The sequence below is a fragment of the Podarcis filfolensis genome (genome assembly GCF_964270895.1).
Source record: "Podarcis filfolensis genome assembly, chromosome: 17".
NCBI lineage: Eukaryota > Metazoa > Chordata > Lepidosauria > Squamata > Lacertidae > Podarcis > Podarcis filfolensis.
The window spans coordinates 40210703-40231682 of record NC_139621.1 but is presented as its reverse complement, the minus strand read 5'-3'; the positions used below and the strand labels follow the sequence as shown (position 1 = coordinate 40231682).

General features: G+C 46.4%; 1 protein-coding gene across 6 annotated transcripts in view; it reads right to left on the bottom strand.

Moving 5' to 3' along the window:
* The window catches only part of ADGRL3 (adhesion G protein-coupled receptor L3), a 531565-nt gene that overhangs the window by 4922 nt on the left and 505663 nt on the right, over positions 1-20980 (bottom strand). For 2 of the 6 annotated variants that reach the window (XM_083592813.1, XM_083592815.1), the window contains one exon: positions 1896-1982. The exons of the other annotated variants lie outside the window; for them this stretch is intronic. In XM_083592813.1, the coding sequence (XP_083448939.1) occupies positions 1896-1982 (87 nt within the window). The remainder of the gene's footprint in view (positions 1-1895; positions 1983-20980) is intronic. 6 annotated transcript variants of the gene reach the window in all.

The window sequence follows — 20980 nt, the reverse complement described above, 5'->3', positions numbered from 1 at the left end:
TTCTACTAACGTGAGTTTGACCAAACTGCGGGAGGCAGTGGAAGACAGGAGTGCCTGGCGTGCTCTGGTCCAGGGGGTCACAAAGAGTTGGGCACAACTAAACAACAACAACAACAAATTATTCTGTGATGGGAATGTTGTTGGGCTGGGCACCCTAAAGTTACCTCAAAGGCTAACAGGAGACTTGGACACTCTACGGTGGGCTGTGTCCAAACCTCTGAGCCTCTTGGGCTTGCCGATCGAAAGGTCGGCGGTTCGAATCCCCATGACGGGGTAAGATCCCATTGCTCTGTCCCAGCTCCTGCCAACCTAGCAGTTCGAAAGCATGCCTGTGCAAGTAGATAAATAGGTACCACTGCGGCAGGAAGGTAAACAGCGTTTCCATGCACTCTGTCTTCTGTCACGGTGTTTCGTTGCACCAGAAGCGGTTTAGTCAACCTGGCCACATGACCCAGAAAGCTGTGTATGGACAAACACTGGCTCCCTCGGCCTGACAGTGAGATGAGTGCCGCAACCCCATAGTCTCCTTTGACTGGACTTAACCGTCCAGGAGTCCTTTACCTTTTTACAGTGGGCATAGATTGTTGTTGTTGTTAACATTTCTTAGTTGCTTTCTACAAAAATGTCTCAAAGCTACTTAACAATCTAAAATACATTGCCCGACTGTGAGTCGTGAAGGCCCTTTCCACCTGGCCTAGGGGGCAGGGCCCACACTCACCAGCCCCACTGAAGAGGCTCCTGGTGAGACCAGAGGGACATCGCTCAGCCTGACAACAAACCCAAACTACTGGATTCTTTTGCCCCACCTTTTTGTGCCTGCCAAACGGCAGTGCCACGCTTATGATAATATTTTATTCTCTTGATAATTAAGCTGTTTTAAATGTGCATTTTACATTTTACTTCACTTGGGAATTTATTTATTTTTTTAAATGTTTAAGAATTTTTTTGGTTAACTTTGTGTTAAATATGTATTCTGTAGTTGACCTCCTTTGTAATGTTTTATTTTGAAATCTTTAAGATAATATTTTAGTTTTCTGTTAATTATGTTGCGTTGACCATATACTCTACATCTGGCTTTCTTCAGATTGCATTATTGATGTTTTAATATGCTGTAAACCACTTTGAGATTTAAAAAATATATATAAAGCGGTATAGAAATGAAATAAAAAAATAAAAATAAAAATAGATAAAATTCAGTTAAAAATTATACCCCCCCTTTATTGCTAGATCTGAGGGCATGTGAAGTGAAAGGCTATGGAGCCTTCAGATCCCTGCCTTCCCTGGTCCTGCGCAGCTTATACATTAAATGACACATGCCCTTTTCAACCCTACTGGTAGGGTCTTGGCTGTGGAGGTGTGCTGTGACGGTGAAGAAAGACCACTTGCCATCAGATCTCCCTCTCTGAGGTTGGCGTTCTCTCTTGCTCTCTCCTAACGCCTAGAGAAGGAGATCCAACATGCCTATCGCCCTGGGATGCCCCACCAGATGCAAAAGGATTGCACGATCAGTGAAACCTAATGGCCTCTTGGAGGTGGGAAATTCTCCAATTCGCATCTCGTGAAGTCTCTCTTCATTATGTACCGGAAGTTGGATTGTTTCTAAGGATGTCACCTCAGGGGCCGCGGTTTTTAAAGCTTTTTAAAGCACATGGTTCCAGTCATCGGGACAGCGCGGGCAAATGACATTCCAAAGAATGGCATTAACTAGAAACTGAATTTCGTTTGTGCTTATAAAAAAAAGGTTCATGGTAATTCATGGTATAATGACAGAGGGGGAATTTCCAAGGACTGGAGTTAAAAGGAGCAGGTTGACTAGACAATATCTGAGAGCCCAGTGTATTCAGGGAAAGGCTAAATGGATGTCTATGGGTAAGAGGTGTACGTCATACAAGTACCTTGAGTTCCATGTTGTGGAGTGTACCCAGAAGTATTCTCAAAATTGACCGATGGGGTGAGTGGCATATACACATTGATTTTCAGATCTAGAAAGGCATAGTGCAAGAGGAAGACAGAAACATGTAAACATAACTGATGAATAAATGGTGATTAAAAAAAACTGACTATCATTAATGCATTAAAAAAAAAATCTGTACCAAAAGCAATCTTAGATCAGGTTTTTATTTTAAGACAATCTCCACAACTAATGATTACCTGGCAACTTCACCACTGACTATATCAAGTGTGTTTCAGCGAATCTATCAGGCTCTATTAGCTCCCTGCTATCCAAACCGCCAATCTTAAAACACCATTGAGCCAATTACGCACATGGGTCAATTGCCAATGACGAAAACGGAAAAAATCAAACGATTTTCTCATTTTGCTGCAATGTTCATGACTCCTACCTCTCACAGGGTCAAATTGTCTTATCAACATAGAACAAACTAGAGTTGCAATTATAAAAATGCCTTAATTCCTAAATCTGAAGACTGTGTGGCTGATACATCCACATCATCTGAGAGATCCATTCAGACTAGAAAAGTTTGTTCTGCCCAAGCGAATGTCTAGATGGACCTGTAACTCCCAAATAATTCTGGTTCTCCCCTAAGCAAATAAAGGCTGTTGTTGACGCCCTGGAATCTCATTTATACCCCAGATGGGCAGGGTATAAATAAATAAATAAATAAATAATTGCATAGATGTTATTAAGTACAAATCAAACCTCCACCAGTCGCGGACTGTGGGCCGGGGGTGGTGGTGGCATTATTAATCCGGGAAGATTGTTCTTTCAGGGCTCTACCATCGCCATCGATTCCCGGCATTGAATGTGTTGGCCTAGTGTGGGGCTCCGAGGTGAGCTTGGCTGTCTGGCTGGTGTACCGGCCACCTAGCGCACCAGCAGCCACCCTGTCAGGCCTGCTGGAGGCGGTGGCCGGCTGGGCCTTGGAGTTCCCTAACCTATTGGTATTGGGGGACTTCAACATCCATGCTGATGCCACTCCCTCCTCACAGGCTCTGGACCTGGTGTCTTCCATGGCGACACTAGGGCTCTCCCAGTTTGTTTCGGGCCCCACACATCAAGCAGGCCACACGCTGGATTTGATCTTTGATCTTTGGCGCCGGTATAGATGTGATCATGTCTCCTTCGATGAAGGTGCCATGGTCTGATCACTACGCTCTGAAAGCCAGGATTGATTTTGAACCCCCACCCTGCTTAGGTGGCGAGCCAATTTGGGCTCGCCTGCAGAGGCTGATGGACCCTGATAGATTCCATCAGGCCTTGCGGGACCTTGCTCCCCCTGGCGACTCATTGACTGAGCTTGTTGAGGGCTGGAATATCCAGCTCCTAGCAGCCATCGATGAGATCGCACCTAGGCGCCCTCTGAGACCCTGCAGAAACCGGGCTCCCTGGTTTACCGAGGAGCTTCGGAAAATGAAGCAGGACCTCAGACGGCTAGAGCGAGTATGGCGGGGTGCCCGTGACGGAGCCTCAAGAACATCTTATAGGGTTTTTATGAAAACCTACGAGATGGCAGTGAAGGCCGCTAAGAAGTCCTACTTCTCGGCCTCCATTGCCTCCGCTAGCTCTCGCCCGGCGCAATTATTTAGTATAATTAGGTCTTTAACGTCCCTTGAAGGACAGCCAAATTTAAATAACAATTTGACACACAGCTGTGAGGCATTTGCGAGCTTTTTTGCGGAGAAGGTCCTGTTGCTCCGCCATGACCTCCCTGCCAATTTGGATACAATAAATGAACTGGAGGCCCCTCGACTGTCCTCGGGTCCAGTATTGGACCACTTTGACCGGATATCTCCAGCCGATGTGGACAGACTCCTCCGAGCTGGAAAGCCCACCACCTGTCCTCTTGACCCGTGCCCGTCATGGCTGATTAGAGCGTGTCCAGACGAGGTGCGGGCCCCCCTGGGGGATATCATCAATTTGTCCCTTGGCACCGGGATATTCCCAGGGGAACTGAAGGAGGCAGTGGTGCGTCCGCTCTTAAAGAAAACATCATTAGATCCCTTAGATCTATCCAATTACCGCCCGGTTTCGAATCTTCCATTCCTGGGTAAGGTGATTGAGAGAGCGGTTGCTGAACAGCTTGGTAGGTTTCTGGATGAAACATCGGCTCTCGATCCATTCCAGTCCGGCTTCCGCACTGGTCATGGGACCGAGACGGCTCTGGTCGCCCTAACAGATGATCTCCGCAGGCAGCTGGATCGAGGCGGGTCGGGGCTGCTGATTCTTCTAGACCTGTCAGCAGCCTTCGACATGGTCGATCACGAACTCCTGGACCACCGCCTTGCCGACGTGGGGATCCAGGGCACAGTCCTCCAATGGCTGCGCTCGTTTCTCTCTGGCTGGGGACAGAGGGTGGCGCTTGGGGGGGAATTGTCATCGCGCCACTCCTTGGTGTGTGGAGTGCCTCAGGGTGCGATTCTCTCCCCGATGCTTTTAAACATCTTTATGCGCCCCCTCGCCCAGCTTGTCCGGAGTTTTGGGCTGGGTTGCCATCAGTATGCCGATGACACCCAACTCTATCTGTTGATGGATGGCCATCCTGACTCGGCCCCAGACACACTGACCAGATGTCTGGAAGCTGTGGCTGGATGGTTACGTGGGAGCCGGTTGAAGTTAAATCCTTCGAAGACAGAGGTCCTCTGGCTGGGACGGAGCGATATGGGATTGAGGGGGCAACTCCCATCTCTTGCGGGGGTGCAATTAGTGCCAGCATCGTCCGTTAAGAGTTTGGGTGTAATCTTCGATACCTCCCTCTCTATGGAGGCGCAGATTACAGCTATAACAAAGGCGGCATTTTTTCATCTCCGCCAAGCTAAGCAGTTGGCCCCTTATCTCTCTCGCCCTGACCTAGCCACTGTGATCCATGCGACGGTCACCTCCAGACTGGATTATTGTAACTCGCTCTACGTGGGGCTGCCCTTGAGACTGACCCAGAAACTCCAGCGGGTGCAGAATGCCGCGGCAAGACTCCTTATGGGGTCTTCGCTGCGAGATCACATTCATCCGGTGCTATACCAGCTGCACTGGCTCCCGGTGGAGTACAGGATCAGGTTTAAGGTGCTGGTTTTAACCTTTAAAGCCCTATACAGCCTAGGACCCTCGTACCTACGGGACCGCCTCTCCTGGTATGTCCCACAGAGAAATTTACGGTCTGCAAATAAAAACATCCTGAAGGTCCCAGGCCACAGAGAGGTTAGGCTGGCCTCAACTAGAGCCAGGGCTTTCTCGGCCGCGGCTCCAATCTGGTGGAACGCTCTGTCACAAGAGACTAGGGCCCTGCGGGACTTGACATCTTTCCGCAGGGCCTGCAAGACAGAGCTGTTCCACCAGGCCTTTGGTCAGGGCGCAGCCTGACCCCCTCCTCTGGCAATCTGCACAGAATTTTGCTTAATGGTTGCCATCAGTTTGATTTTAATTTGATTTTAATTAATTTTATAATGAATGTTTTTAGAATGTTGGATTATTTTGATTGTTGTTAGCCGCCCTGAGCCCAGCTTTGGCTGGGGAGGGTGGGATATAAATAAAATTTATTATTATTATTATTATATAGGAAACTAATGATAAAAACTTGATTAAAAAAATACAACCTATCTTTTTTAAAACAACAACAACAACAACAACAACAACAACAACTTATATTTAGGCCTATGACCAACCTATTTTAGCTGCTTGATGGTTGCTACTCAAATCTTTCAGAATCATCGAAACCTCACTCGCTAAGGTGTGACAAGAAGGTCTACATGCTTAGATTGTGCAGAAGGAATATTCTGCTGATGTCTCATAGGACATTCAGGAAGGGAGATGGCCCTTTGGGGAAAGACATATCTGGACTTCAAAGAAGATTTGAACTCAAGCAAACCATATACCAAATTTAATGAATGACTTCTGTTGCCTCAAGGCTAGGCTCAATGTTCTGAAAATTATGTGACAAGCCTTTTGTGTGATCTCAATAGGCAGAAAAATAAATTGTTCCAGTGTTATTATTTTTTTAATGTTTCTTCTATTCACGACAGTACACACACACAAACACACACTCTCCACCATTCTCTGTTGACATTCTGAGATCCGTTTGGCCTCCCTTCATGCAATTCTTCTTCTCTTTCATTTGCCAAGAAGAGAAGGTGAGAAAGGAGAAGGTGAGAATGTAAATGTTTCAAATACGATCATTCTACACAGTTGCTAAGAGAAAAAGAAGTGAGAACAGGGGTTGCCGGGGGTGAGATGAGCTCCCATGCGCAGACTGTTATGGGATGGAGTGGCGAGGAAAAACAAGGTGAAATGACTGTGAAGGGAGTTTGCCACACTAGCTTCTCATCATGAGTTATGTTGTCTGAAACAAATGCACTGTCACAGACTCATAGCTATTGCCTTCAAAAAAATCATATCAGAAAACACATCCGAAAAAGTGCATTTGTTTCCTTTTTAGATTTGGAAGATGATTCTACAATATCAAAGTTGCACAGCTTACATATTCAGGTAGGTAGCCGTGTTGGTCTGACACAGTCGAAATAAATTAATAAATTAAAAAATTGTCCAGTAGCACCTTAGAGACCAGCTAAGTTTGTTCTGGGTATAAGCTTTCGTGCGCATGCAAACTTAGTGGCACTGTGGGTTAAACCACAGAGCCTAGGGCTTGCTGATCGGAAGGTCGGCAGTTTGAATCCCCGTGACGGGGTGAGCTCCCATTTCTCAGTCCCTGCTCCTGCCAACCTAGCAGTTCGAAAGCACGTCAAAGTGCAAGTAGATAAATAGGGACCGCTCCAGCGGGAAGGTAAACAGCGTTTCCGTACGCTGCTCTGGTTCGCCAGAAGCGGCTTAGTCATGCTGGCCACATGACCCGGAAGCTGTACGCCGGCTCCCTCGGCCAGTAAAGCGAGATGAGTGCCGCAGCCCCAGAGTCGGTCACGACTGGACCTAATGGTCAGGGGTCCCTTTACCTTTACCTAAGTTTGTTCTAGGTATAAGCTTTCATGTGCATGCAAACTTAGTTGGTCTCTAAGGTGCTACTGGACAATTTTTAAATTTATTTAGCTTATATATTGTTTGATCAAACCCTTAAGGAGGTATCTGATATCTGCTGCACCAGAATGAACCCACTCTGTTCTGATCCTTCATGGTTATGAGATGCAATATCCCATGTACTACTTCCAAATCAGGTGTACACACACACACACACACACACACACACACACACACTCGGTCTCTGTACATTTGTGGGTTTGGGGAGTTTTGTTTTTGCTTATATGCAGAACTTTGCATTCAATACCACTTTCTTAGTTTCAGCTCAGTTTCCCATTCTGTCAGGGCCTTTCCTAATTTTATTCTTGTCTTCTGAGGTGTTAAGCTGACCTAGTTTTGTGCCATCCACACTTCAATCAGAATTACCTCTACCACTTCACTGAAGCAACTAATGAAAATCTTAGTTAGTATCAGGTGCAGGAGAGAATTGATGAACCCTCAGCGTATGCTTTCCCAATCAGCTCTGAACCCCCCTATCCCACATATATTCTATCCCACATTCAATTAGTTTGCTAGCCGAAATGTCATATGTTTTCTTGAAGTTAAGATACATCACACCCAAAGCATTTCCACAATCCACTAAGCTAGAAACCCGATTAAAAAAAAAGAGAGGTAAAATTAATCTTGCTGGTTTTATTCTTCACAAATTCATGCTGCCCTACAAACTGATTCCCTTTTTTTTTTTAAAAAAAAAATCTAGCTCTAGCCTAGTATTTTCCTCACCATCAAAGTTAAACTCAGTCTGTATTTTGCCAAATTTCATCCCTCTCCCCTTTTGAAGACTGGGGCATTATGTTCCTGCTTCCAGTTTTGTTGGCCGTTTACTTGCTTCCCACAATTAAACATAAGAACAAATAAAGAATTCTGCTGCTTCAGCCAAAAGGCAGATACTACACCAAGGCTGGTGTTCTCCTTATTTCCAAGGATGCCACAACACAGAAGTACCTCCTCTGGTTTAACTGAATTGGAATCTTTGTATTGTAGTCAAACGGCTAAGATTAGCTTTGGAGTCTGTGTTCTGGTTCTGGTCCGTTTTGTATTCTGTTTTGCCCTTCTGCCTCCTTTCCCTTTTCTTTTTGTGTTTAATAAACTTTGACCATTTGACCACTGAAGTTGTGTGTGATTGCCAACCTCAGGTTGAGAATCTCCAGGTTCTTAGATGCTCGGAACTCATACTACTAAACGTTTGCAACTAGAGTTGCTCTTCTGAGAACTGGGAGACACTCAGGGAGTGTAGGCTGCCTTGACACTCTGAATAACTCATAAGCGAACTGTCTGAGAAACACAGGATGCATTGGTCTCAGAGTTCTTTGGTTTTAGGAAGTTTAGGCACAGCTGTAGCTACGGGGGCAGGGGCTAGCCAGGTTTTTTTGCCCCGGGTAAAGTCTCCAGAGGAGCACCATTGATGCTCCCAGCTTGTGTGTGTGTGCGCACGCAAATCAATAAAGGGGGTGCCAAACTGGATCTTTGAGCCTGGTGAAATAAGCCTAGTGTGATGGCCTGGGAATCTGATTCAGAGGCTGAACCGGAGGAATCCCAGCCTGCACAGGAGTCCCCGCCTCCGGGGCCGGCTGAGCCAGGGCAGGGGCTTGAACCTGAAGGGCCCCCACCTGTGTCGGATCCTCAGGAGCAGGCACCAGGTGAATCCACTCTGGCTCCGGAAGTGATGGAGGACCCATTGCCTGCAGGTGCTCCTCTCCCAGCCCTGTCAGGGGAAGGTGAGGCTGCCTCTGGGTCCAGTAACCCTCCAGCCTCTCCTGAGCTGCAGAGGCTCAGGGCAGAGAGGCGGAAGGAACTAAGTTCTCTCAGGAGGAGTGCTCACCTTAAGGCCAGGAGAGGCGAGTCACCTGTGGGCCGGGGCCGCCCTATGCCTCGGGGCGGATAAAAGCCAGCCAGCCCCAGTCCCAGGTTGCAGGAGCAACATCGCTGGAAACCTGTTTCTGCCAGCACCCTGACCTGCTCTTCCGGAGTTCCTGACCACGCCTGGCTCCTTGCCTTGGACCCCGCTTCACCCTTGACGGACAGCCTCCATTACCCTCAACCCAGGACCAGACTCAGACCACGCCGCACGGTAACCCCCCCCAGGACCAGCACACCTAGTTTTGCCCCTGGTTTAGGGGGGGCTCTGCCAGGGAAATGAGCAAGCTGCTTTGATCTTGGAGTAGGATAAGGCATCTGGAAGCTAGCCTTCCTTTCCCCAGCAATTTGTGAGTAGGATGAACGGAGGGGTGCTGGGTGCACTGACCTTTTTAAAAGCAATTGCATGGGTGGATCCCAGATCCCCTTCCATCTGGGCTGCAAGAGAAAGGGGGAGGGTGGCGGCAGCCAGTACCAGAGATTAAGACCACTGGCGACACTGCAGGGTTGTTGGTTTGCAGTTGGGCAAGGAAAGGGGTGTGGGAAAGCTCTTTGGAGTGTTCCCATTTCATCACAACACCCATCACTGTAATGGCCGTGGCACAGAATGTGGCTGTCAGTGGCCCCTGTCAGCTTTGGACCCTGAATGTTCTGGCTCCACTGCAGTGTAGCATCTCAAAAATGGGAACACTTATTTTTGAAATACCAGTAAGACTACCGCCCCACACACATACCCACACAGCAATGCCTTGCCTTCTTGTGAACCTTCTGCTTCCCACACATGAGCAAGCCATGACCTTGAATGGATGATGATGATGATCATTGATGATGGAGGAAAGTGGTGATCATTGACATCCTAAGCCATTTAATGTTCCTGTTGGAGCCTGGTGATCACCATGGAAAGGCATGTGGAGTGCTTGTTGCCAAGCAAACTGGGAGTTGGAGGCAGATTGGCGGAGAGCTTTTCAATAAGAGATTTGAAGCCTGAGGTTGATGCAAAAGCTGCAGGGAACCAGCAGATATTCTTACAGCCATGTGTCAGAGAGATGAGCTTTGAGAAATGGCGTTTTCAATCTGCTGGAGAAGGGAGATATCTTAGCTCTGCTGTAATAATTTGAGTGCATTGCTTACCATCCTCTCCCCAGGGTACGGAGCAAAGGATCCTTCCTCTTCTTTTTGACATCCTTTTAAATATTTGAAAATGTTCAACCTGTTTCCTCCTTTCCCTAGGCTGAATGATTCCAGCTTTTCTGCCTGGCTTCTAAGCCCTTTTCAGTCATCCTGAATTCCTTTAGGTGAATGCTGTACAAATAAAGGCTTAATTGGACTGGGGTTTTAATTTCTGAATCGTGCAATTATGATATAACCTTGAATGTGGCCTGGCCTTTTGTGGCGCATAACTGCATTGTTGGTGTCTGTTCAGCTTGTTAACAGCTGCGGGTTTCTATATCTTCTATCACCTAACCAGTTTTATTCCTGACTCGGTTCTGAACCCTATATTCTGCACATCCCAGTCCAGTACTGATCCTTTTATAACCATGCTTTCCAGCTATTGCAGCGTTCACTTCTAGTGTATCTTTCTGAAAATTTAGCACGGTGATGCCATAGGCAGGGCCAGCCCAAGACATTTTGGCCCCCGAGGCAAACCACAAAATGGCACACCGCTCCACAAGGGAAGAGGCGGTGAGTGAAGATGCACATCAGGAGCAAGGGGGGGGGAATAAAGATCTGTAGATTCTGCTGCCTGAGGCTGTTGCTTCACCTTGCCTCATAGATGGGCCAGCGCTGCCTATAGGTGACTAATGCAAACAGAACTTTGGAGTTCAGTTACAGTTGAGGGGAAGGTAAATTAGATTTGTAAAGATTTTGTTTCTCTGGCTAAAATGCAAACTGGCTTGTAAAGGTTGAAAATGAAAAATAAAATTATATATTTAAAAATATACAGTATATTCCACACCACTCTCCTTGTTTACCAAATCAGTTAATTTTCAGAAAGGAAGTTGGTTATGGCATGATTAGTAGCAGTCAGCATGTCTTTCTAAGTCAATTTTCCTCTAGGCTAAGTCCTCATGTATTTGTTGGCTATTTGCAGTTTAGTTGCGCTGCAGAAAACTTGCTGGGGAGACCACGCATTACAAGGAACTCAAAAATAACTTTATCAAGGTTTTAATAACAAAAACAAAAACTCCTTTTACACTAAATATACCAACAAGCATGACCCAACCACCAACCCATCCCCCAGAGGACAGAGAGCTAGGTGCTGCTCTTTATATACTATACCCAATTACTGACACAGCTTAATTAACACAACTTAGCAGCACCTGGTATATTGTTTCACAGCTGTAAAACTGGGTCTCGTTATTTGCTCTGGCCCTCAAAGACATACACATCTTGTGGAACAATAATGAACCTTCACATTTAAAGAGACCATTCAACAGTATTAGCACTTTGTTCTAGTACCTTTTCAACTATAGAAATCAAGTAGCAGGACCACAGCTTTCTGAGTCTTCCTTCTTTCCATTTTGGAACATGTACCTGTGAATCTGCACTAGTATTTTTGTGCAAGGTAACAGGTGGTTCTGAATTGATCCTAGCTAATTCTCTCAGAATCCAGCTGAATACAGTTAAGCAGATTTGAATTCAGATTGTCCAAGAATCAGAGTTGGAAGATGACTCTTTCTTGCTTCATCTGTGACCTTGCCAACCTTGCCAATAAAGAGTCCTTCGATATGTCTGCTTTTGTGTTGAACTGCAAGCTGGTAAGGTTTTTGGGTTTTTTGCTCCCTTTTGATATAATGGTGTCTTAGAAAGATTTTCAAGCTGCGCAAATTCCCTGTCAGACACCACAGACTGAAGGGGAAGTGTGCTTATTGTACAGTTTAAAGGGTTTTTGTATAATTATACCATATATATTCCAGCAAGTTGTGCTTACAGCTAGCAATCTACCAATGAAAATGCAGCCGCAGAGGCAAATTAACTACTCTCAGCCAGTAACGTGCTTGAGGGCTTGAATACATTTCCTTAGGAATGTGGTGCTATCTGTCTTCCCAGGGATACTAGCTTAAATGGACAAGACTAATTAGTCAAAATGGACTAATTAATCAAAACATACTTTCAAGCAGTATTCTGTCTTCCAATACTGTATATATTACGCTATTGTTTAATTGCATATTTATTTTTTGATTAATATGTTTGGAGAGTTCAATACAGCACTACTTTCATATTTTGGGTCTTGTTTTTTTATTTCATTTCACAAGATTTATATACTACTTGATTGTAATGAAACCTCAGAGCAGTTTGTGTGTGTGTTTGTGTGTGTGTTTGTATCTATATATATATATATACACACAATCCCCACCCTCTTCCTCCCTCCTCTAACTGCCCTAGGTGAGAATCATGCATCCATATTGGTAAGGAATAATAGGGTGTTGCGTACTCTTCCCTCCTTCACATACAAAAGTGTCCAAACCTTTTTGCCCTGGCGTTTGACATTTGAGGTGTATATTTTTAGGATCCATCTTGTTTATGTAATTCTGTTATAATATGTTGTTGAAATGCTGTGCTTTAATGTTGTAACATGCCCTGTGAGCTTAGGTAATAGATGTATTATTTATTTATTTATTTATTTATTTATTTATTTATTTATTTATTTATTATTCTGGGGGGACACAGGGGTACGCATGCCCCTAAACATTTTGTGAATCTAAGTTTGGCCTCATTGAGGGGAAGTATTTCAATATGAGTAGGAAAAGGAGAGCACCCCTAAACATTTTTTTAAGGAAAAAAAGCACCGATTACCACTACTGCAGATATGAAAACTCTTGTATATCTGTATATATCTATATATACAGATATACAGTGGTACCTCAGGTTACATACGCTTCAGGTTACAGACTCCGCTAACCCAGAAACAGTGCTTCAGGTCAAGAACTTTGCTTCAGGATAAGAACAGAAATTGTGTTCCGGCGGCACGGTGGCAGCAGGAGGCTCCATTAGCTAAAGTGGTGCTTCAGGTTAAGAACAGTTTCAGGTTAAGAACTGACCTACGGAACGAATTAAGCACTTAACCTGAGGTACCACTGTATACAAATACACCAAGTATATTTGTATCTTTTACGTGTTTCGTTGAGGCAGGAAGGCTGGCATTCACCATCCTTTGGGATATACCCTCCTGTTAAGGCAGGTGGCAGGACCAAATAATAATTGACTCCATCCTGGGAGGGATTCCCAGAAGGACTCAGGCCCTGCCTAGCAACCAGGAGGTTGTCTCTCAGCAGAGCATCTGTAACAGCAAGCTGCCGTGGTGAAAAGTCCTCTGTGTGCCTTTTCACATTTGCTTTTCTGATTATTTCAGTTGGACTTCTCCCTCTTTACCTCGAAAGCCTGCCAGGGAAAGGCATATGGGCCTTCTCAACTCACTCCGTGTGGAATGGGGGAGTCCAGGCCATGACTTGTGGTCCTCTGTGGGGCCACGCCTGGCTTGGAAAGTCAACTGCCTCGAGATGCACGTTGCTGGGAGAGATGCAGAAGGCACCTGGAAAGGTTGTTTGAATCCTGCTCCACCTCCCCTTTCCCTCGGGACCAGCTTGCCTCTCCCCACACTGCCTTCCTCGCACTGGTGCCTTCTCCACCATGGAAGAGAGCGAAGACTTGCCAGGCTCTTGCTTTCCCTGCTGTGGCTTTCGCTGGGCAGGTGAGGGAGGGACTTGGACCAACCACCTGCACTCCTCCTTGCTTCAGCCGCGTCTTGGGGAAGAAGAGTGGCAGCAGCAATGGCGCCCATTGAAGAGGACAGCCCCACCATAAACAGACACCGTGAGTCGGAGGTAGAACTTGCATGAGATGGCAGGGAGGTGGGAAAGGCAGGAGTCGCTCACAGCTTCCCTGTTAGTTTCTCCCTTCCACTGGAGACACACCTTGGGTTAGGGGCTGGTTGCTAAGTTTAGTGATTTAATGTACTGAAATTGGGAATGCTTAAACCACATTACTGTGTCTTTCATTCTGCAGTGTTCCCCAGTAACTCTTGTACGATTGGTTAATTTTGGTCACGGGGAGGTATTTTTTTATGACATTCTCCATTTTGTTTGGTGTGAGGAACTTGACAGCGATGGCGCTATCTCCAAGAACACTGAAGAAGCAGCAGCACTGGATAACTCTCTCTCTCTCTCGCCAAATGCAAAAGAGGAGAGGCGTGCTAATGTTTCTGTGTGAATGTATGTGACAGAAAAGATGTACAGAAGTTGATGTTCTCCCAAAGAAGCAGTAAGGAGAAATCAGCTGGAAGGAAAAAGTGGAAACCTCTCAGAAGGACCTGCATGGCCTAGATGGGTCATGTGCATAAATAAGGCTGAGTGCAAGTACAGTGGTACCTCGGGTTACAGACAGACGCTTCAGGTTACATACGCTTCAGGTTACAGACTCCACTAACCCAGAAATAGTGCTTCAGGTTAAGAACTTTGCTTCAGGATGAGAACAGAAATTGCTTGGCGATGGCAGCAGGAGGCCCCATTAGCTAAAGTGGTGCTTCAGGTTAAGAACAGTTTCAGGTTAAGAACGGACCTCCAGAACGAATTAAGTACTTAACCCGAGGTACCACTGTACTGAAAGAGGGAAAGGCACAGTTTGCTTGAATGTTGAGGGAAGAAGCTGTAATCTTCTACCAGGAAAAACTCAGCCCATGCTTGGATGTGAATGTAAATACTTTGCATATATTCTTCTTTAGCTATATGTTCTGCTAGTAAAAGCTTTAGAATACAGTGGTACCTTGGTTTTCGAACACAATCCATTCTGGAAGTCCATTTGACTTCCGAAAAGTTCAAAAACCGAAACATTTACTTCTGGAAGCATTTACTTATGGAAAACTCAATACGGAAGCTGTGTGGCACGTTCGACTTCCAAAAAGCGTTCCAAAACTGAAGCAGTTACTACCTGGTTTTCTGTGTTCAAAACGTTCGACTTCCGAGATGTTTGAAAACCAATTTGGACATTGTTTTGATTTCAAGAAAAGAGTCAGTACTGCGCATGATTTGGCTTCGTAGCTGCAATTTAGCTACTCTGCCAACACGGGTGTCTCAAGGGATGTGAAAAGCTATGCATGCCGGCTCCTGTGGGGAGAGGGGGTGTCACTCAGTTCAATGATCACATCCACTCTCCCCACAGAAGAAGCCCTATGAGGAGTGCCACGCAAGTGACTTGGGCAAAGGGACCATGATAGGGGCTCTTGAGAAATAAAAAGCCACAGGCGGCAGCCTAGTTCCTCCAGCAGCGGCAGATCTTCTAATCCTCAAGGAGAGATTGCTCAGTAGCATTCATCTCCTCCCCACAGGGCTTCTCTTCTGCGCCAGGCATGTGGGAGGTCCTTGAGAAGCAGCACGGTTATTCTGCACCTGCCTCTTGGACCTGTAAGTCCGAGAGGGCAACCAGGCAGGTGCGCAGAACATAGCCCACCCCTCAGTGCCCACCAACCCCAGCTAGCATGGCTAACAGACCCTCCGAGTTCCCCTATTTTCCAGGGACAGTCCCGGATTTACAGAAGCCGTCCTGGTTTCTGATTTGATCCAGGATTGTCCCGCTTTTCCTTAGAACGTCCCTATTTTCATCAGAGAAATGTTGGAAGGTATGGAGTTAATCCGACCCCCGAGTCAAGGAGATAAGTAACTACACAACCTTTATAAGACATCTGAAGGTAGATCTGTAGAGTGGTACCTCGGGTTACATACGCTTCAGGTTACAGACTCCGCTAACCCAGAAATAGTGCTTCAGGTTAAGAACTTTGCTTCAGGATGAGAACAGAAATCGTGCAGCAGGAGGCCCCATTAGCTAAAGTGGTGATTCAGGTTAAGAACAGTTTCAGGTTAAGAACAGACCTCTGGAACGAATTAAGTACTTAACCTGAGGTACCACTGTATAGGCAGGTGCCACTACCGAGAAGGCCCTCTGCCTGGTTCCCTGTAACCTCACTTCTGGCAGGGAGGGAACCGCCAGAAGGCCCTCGGCGCTGGACCTCACCCTTTTGGCATGTTGTTCTCTGCCTGGTGTTCTCATCTGCATTATGGGCTTCTCTTTTCTCCCTAGTCTGATCTTGGGAACTGTGGGAGGCCCTCCCTGGGATGAGTCAACCATTAGTAAGCCTTGCCTCCTGCCCTGATGGATGTCCTTCAGGAAATTGGTCAGCCCTCTTTCCTTTCCAGGGAGCAAGAATGTACAGTGAGTCAAATTTCTCCATTTTCCCAAACAAAGAATTTATTCCTGAATGTGCTTCTTTCCCTCTCTACACCAGCAATTTAAGCAGATTTTTGAAATCTCTATGCTGACTGTACGTGATATCCACTCAAACTGCAGTAACTTGTCATGCACTGGCTTCTGAAGAACACTGATTGTGAACTGACCGTGTTTCTTTTTAAATATATCTTTACCATATGCAATAATATGTTTTCACAAAGGATTAGATTGGACAGATAACTGTGATTCTGAAATAGTGTGTTTGTTTAGCGTCTGTGTGAAGTTCCAGGGTGGTTTCCTCAACGAATATCCTCCCATAGCTGCTCTTTGTCCTGTAGGAATCTGCAGTCACATTGCAGGCAAAGCAGAAGGTGCCAACGCATAGCAATTTGATTTAAACAAAACCAAAATGGTCAGTGCTCTTCTTGCAGGACAAAATAATGTAATAAAAAGGGGATCAACTGCAGATAAACGCAATAATTTCAACATTTCTGAATTCTGCAAAACTGATTTCTCTAGAGCGACTACTCTTGGGAAAGTGGGTGATTCAGGACAAACGTTTTAAACTGGTAGGCTGCCAGGTCTTACAAGACAAAAAAAATCTATTTGAAAACTGGAAATGTAGAGAAAATTGAAGTGTCCCTTAAGTGTTCCCCCTGCACCCCCAGATCATGACAGAAAATATTCTGAAACCAGTGACTACTGCCTGTGTTCTCTCTCTCTCTCTCTCTCTCTCTCTCTCTCTCTCTCTCTCACACACACACACACACACACTACTTGTCTTTGAAATGGCCTCTATCCCCACCCCAAAGCTGTGCTTTGGCTCCCAGTACATTTCCAAGCACAATTCAAAGTGTTGGTGCTGATCTTTGAAGCCCTAAACGTCCTCGGTCCAGTATACCTGAAGGAGCGTCTCCACCCCCATCGTTCACTGAGGTCCAGCGCCGAGGACCTTCTGGCGGTTCCCTCATTGTGAGAAGTGAGGTTACAGGGAACCAGGCAGAGGGCCTTCTCAGTGGTGGCACCCGCCCTGTGGAACGCCCTCCCACCAGATGTCAAGGCAATAAACAACTACCTGACTTTTAGAAGACATCTGAAGGCAGCCCTCTTTAGGGAAGTTTTTTATGTTTGATGTTTTATCATGTTTTAATATTCTGTTGGGAGCTGCCCAGAGTGGCTGGGGATACCCAGCCAGATGGACGGTATATCTAGATATATCTATATCTATATCTATATCTATATCTATATCTATATATCTAAAGGTAAAGGTAAAGGTACCCCTGCCCGTACGGACCAGTCGTGTCCGACTCTGGGGTTGTGCGCCCATCTCACTTAAGAGGCCGGGGGCCAGCGCTGTCCGGAGACACTTCCAGGTCACGTGGCCAGCGTGACGAAGCTGCTCTGGCGAGCCTGCACCAGCGCAGCACACGGAAATGCTGTTTACCTTCCCGCCGGAGTGGTACCTATTTATCTACTTGCACTTAGGGGTGCTTTCGAACTGCTAGGTGGGCAGGAGCTGGGACCGAACGGCGGGAGCTCACCCCGCCGCGGGGATTTGAACCGCCGACCATGCGATCGGCAAGCCCTAGGTGCTGAGGTTTTACCCACAGGGCCACCCGCGTCCCTCTATATATCTATATATCTATCATTCTGCTTCCCGTCCCCTTCCCCTAAGTACCAACTCCATGACCAGCTGCACAATATTCTCGGTAGCTAGGCCTACAGGCCTCTGGGTAGTCTGGGACCTCTTTGGTTATTTAAATGTATTTATTGCCAACTCATCACTAATAGGTCCAAGGGGGGTTACTAAATGGGGGCAGGGGAAAACCAGTTTCATAAATAAACAGAATCAAAACAAATCCAAGTTTTTAAAATCACACATAATATAACATTATTAAAAGAAGGGTAAACAATGAATCGGAATTCCCGGAAGCTTGGTTTAAAAAAATGCACCTTCGCACGCCTTCTCACCATAGTGAGTGTTTGTGCAAGGCACATATCTAAAGCCTGGGAGCCGTGACAAAAAAGGCCAAAGAGATAGAGAGCTGCTGCTTGGCTGTGCTGGATTTGCACTCACAGCACCACCCTGAGAGCACTGGCTGAACTAAGCAGACGAGCCAGCATGTTGTAGCGCATGTTAGTCAGTGGGTAGGCATTCAGGTGGGTCTTGGTCACCACGCGACTCTGTCCTGCCTTTAGGTCTCATCCTGTTTCTTTCCAGAGGCTAATGGCTGTGCACTTCTGTTGCTGCTCAGCTCTGCCTTCTCTCCTGGAGGAAGAGGAGGAAGAAGAGGCAGGCTGGTCCTTGGCAGTGAATTCTTCCTAGATCTGCAGATTTCAGCCCTTTGCTAATGATTTCAGGGCATTGGCAATGGTAGGAGTCTTGCCTTTCCCAAAGAATAAACCTTGGTTACAGCTTGCACTTTGATGCGGGACAAACCACAACCCTAGAAAGACGCAGTAAGCTAAACCATGGCTAGCTCACAACCATGGCTAGCTCACAGCAGCAGATGGAAATATGGCGTTCCTTCTGGGAACCCACACACATATTCCCACTAAGCCATGTTTTGGCTGAGAGGTACATGCAAACTTGGTTCTAATGATAAAAGGAGCATAGATAGAACCATCTTATTGTCTGGGTATGTAACTTCATGGCTATTTGTAAACTGGCTCTGGGGATGGAGTTTTTTAATTCTTCCATTGTGAGACCACCAACATTCTCAAGCTAAGCATGTCTAGGTGTGGTCAGTGCCCAGCAACCACATGCAATGCCCCTTGTGTTCCGTGAAGGAAGGTAAAGGTAAAGGGACCCCTGACCATTAGGTCCAGTTGTGGCCGACTCTGGGGTTGCGGCGCTCATCTCGCTTTATTGGCCGAGGGAGCCGGTGTACAGCTTCCGGGTCATGTGGCCAGCATGACTAAGCTGCTTCTGACGAACCAGAGCAGCGCACGGAAACGCTGTTTACCTTCCCGCCAGAGTGGTACCTATTGATCTACTTGCACTTTGACGTGCTTTTGAACTGCTAGGTTGGCAGGAGCAGGGACCGAGCAACGGGAGCTCACCCCGTTGTGGGGATTCGAACCGCTGACCTTCTGATCGGCAAGCCCTAGGCTCTGTGGTTTAACCCACAGCGCCACCCGTGTCCCATGAAGGAAGGTAGGCAGGATATAAATGGAAGAAAATGAATAGTAAAATAAAAATTGCAAGTTGGAAGAGACTGTTGCCAGGGAGGCAGTGGCTTCCGACAGCCCTGCAGTGTAGCGCATTTTGTTGCAGGACCAAGAACTTACTATCAGATGGCCAAGTTTCCAGCGAGTTCTGTGTCACGTTCAGTTCAATGTCCTTAATTCATGCTTCAAACATCTGGCTAGCAAGTATCATAAATCAATGTGTGTTGTGGGTGTCTATTTTATGAATCTGCAAAGGATTTCACAGCAGTTTAAAACAACGATTTTAAAACAGAATTTAAAATAGCAAGATTTTAGTCCTCAAGCAAAGGCGGTTTGTCTTTAAGGCTTGGGAGATAATAAACAGACATCACTGAAGAATCAAGGGGGCTTGGATTCTGCTTGGAGTCCTAGAGTTTAGCATAGGCTTCCTCAGCCTTGGCCCTCCAGATGTTCTGAGACTACAATTCCCATCATCCCTGACTACTGGTCCTGCTAGCTAGGGATCCTGGGAGTTGTAGGCCAAAAACATCTGGAGGGCTGAGGTTGAGGAAGCCTGGTTTAGCATAATATACAGAAGTATCTTGAAGCTCTGACAGACGCAGCGTCCTTCTCTGCCACTCTACACTAAGCTACATTTGCAGCTGGCAACTGGAGCCGTCTCAGGGGAGCTTCCTTATCTGAAATAACTATATAGGCAGAACCTTCTTGTTACAGGAACACAGTACCAGTCAGTTCGTAACTACTGCGTCAGTGGATCATAGCCTTTTCATGCAGTCCCACTGAACATGTGGTGTGTGGGTACAGGGCTGGATTAACCGTAAAGCAAAAAAAGCGCCGGGACGCGGGTGGCGCTGTGGGTTAAACCACAGAACCTAAGACTTGCTGATCGGAAGGTCGGCGGTTCGAATCCCCACAACAGGGTGAGCTCCCGTTGCTCGGTCCCTGCTCCTGCCCACCTAGCAGTTTGAAAGCACGTCAAAGTGCAAGTAGATAAATAGGAACTGCTCTGGCGGGAAGGTAAACGGCGTTTCCGTGCGCTGCTCTGGTTTGCCAGAAGCGGCTTCGTCATGCTGGCCACATGACCCAGAAGCTGTCTGCGGATAAGCGCCGGCTCCCGGCCTATAGAGCGAGATGAGCGCGCAACCCCAGAGTCGGTCATGACTGGACCTAACGGTCCAGTCAGGCTGGATGCCTTATCTCTGCAAAGTATAGAAGCAGATGTGTTATGTAAGATTAGTTTGAATGATCTGATCAAAGGCCTTTCAATTAGAAAATGTGGGAGAATTTTTTTCAAATGTAAATAAAGGGGAAGTATACAAAAATAAACATCATTTTACCTCTTACCGTAGGTTTTGTTGCATTTCGAAAAATAAAATTTAATTTTACAGTTTTATTATTGTTTATATTTTGAATTAGGTATTACTGAATTAGATTATATTAGTGTTCCCCTAGGCACTAAAATCTTTTAAGTGCTTAGGACCTCTAAAGGTCTTAATCCGTGTGGGTAGGTGGGGAGGCTCCAGCCCTGACTTACACACATTCGGCTAAATGCTTAAAACAGGTCCCAAAATGTGTACAGCAGTTGTGTGTGCATAGGGACTTTCCATGCTAGAGCAAAGGGAACGCATGAAGGGCTCACGTTTGCCAGGAAACCTGGAGAAAGGCTTCTTGGACGTACAACGAGGCAACATGCAGGGACACCTCCCTGTAGTTTGGGCCCCTCCTCTATTGAGACACTGAGATAATAAAACA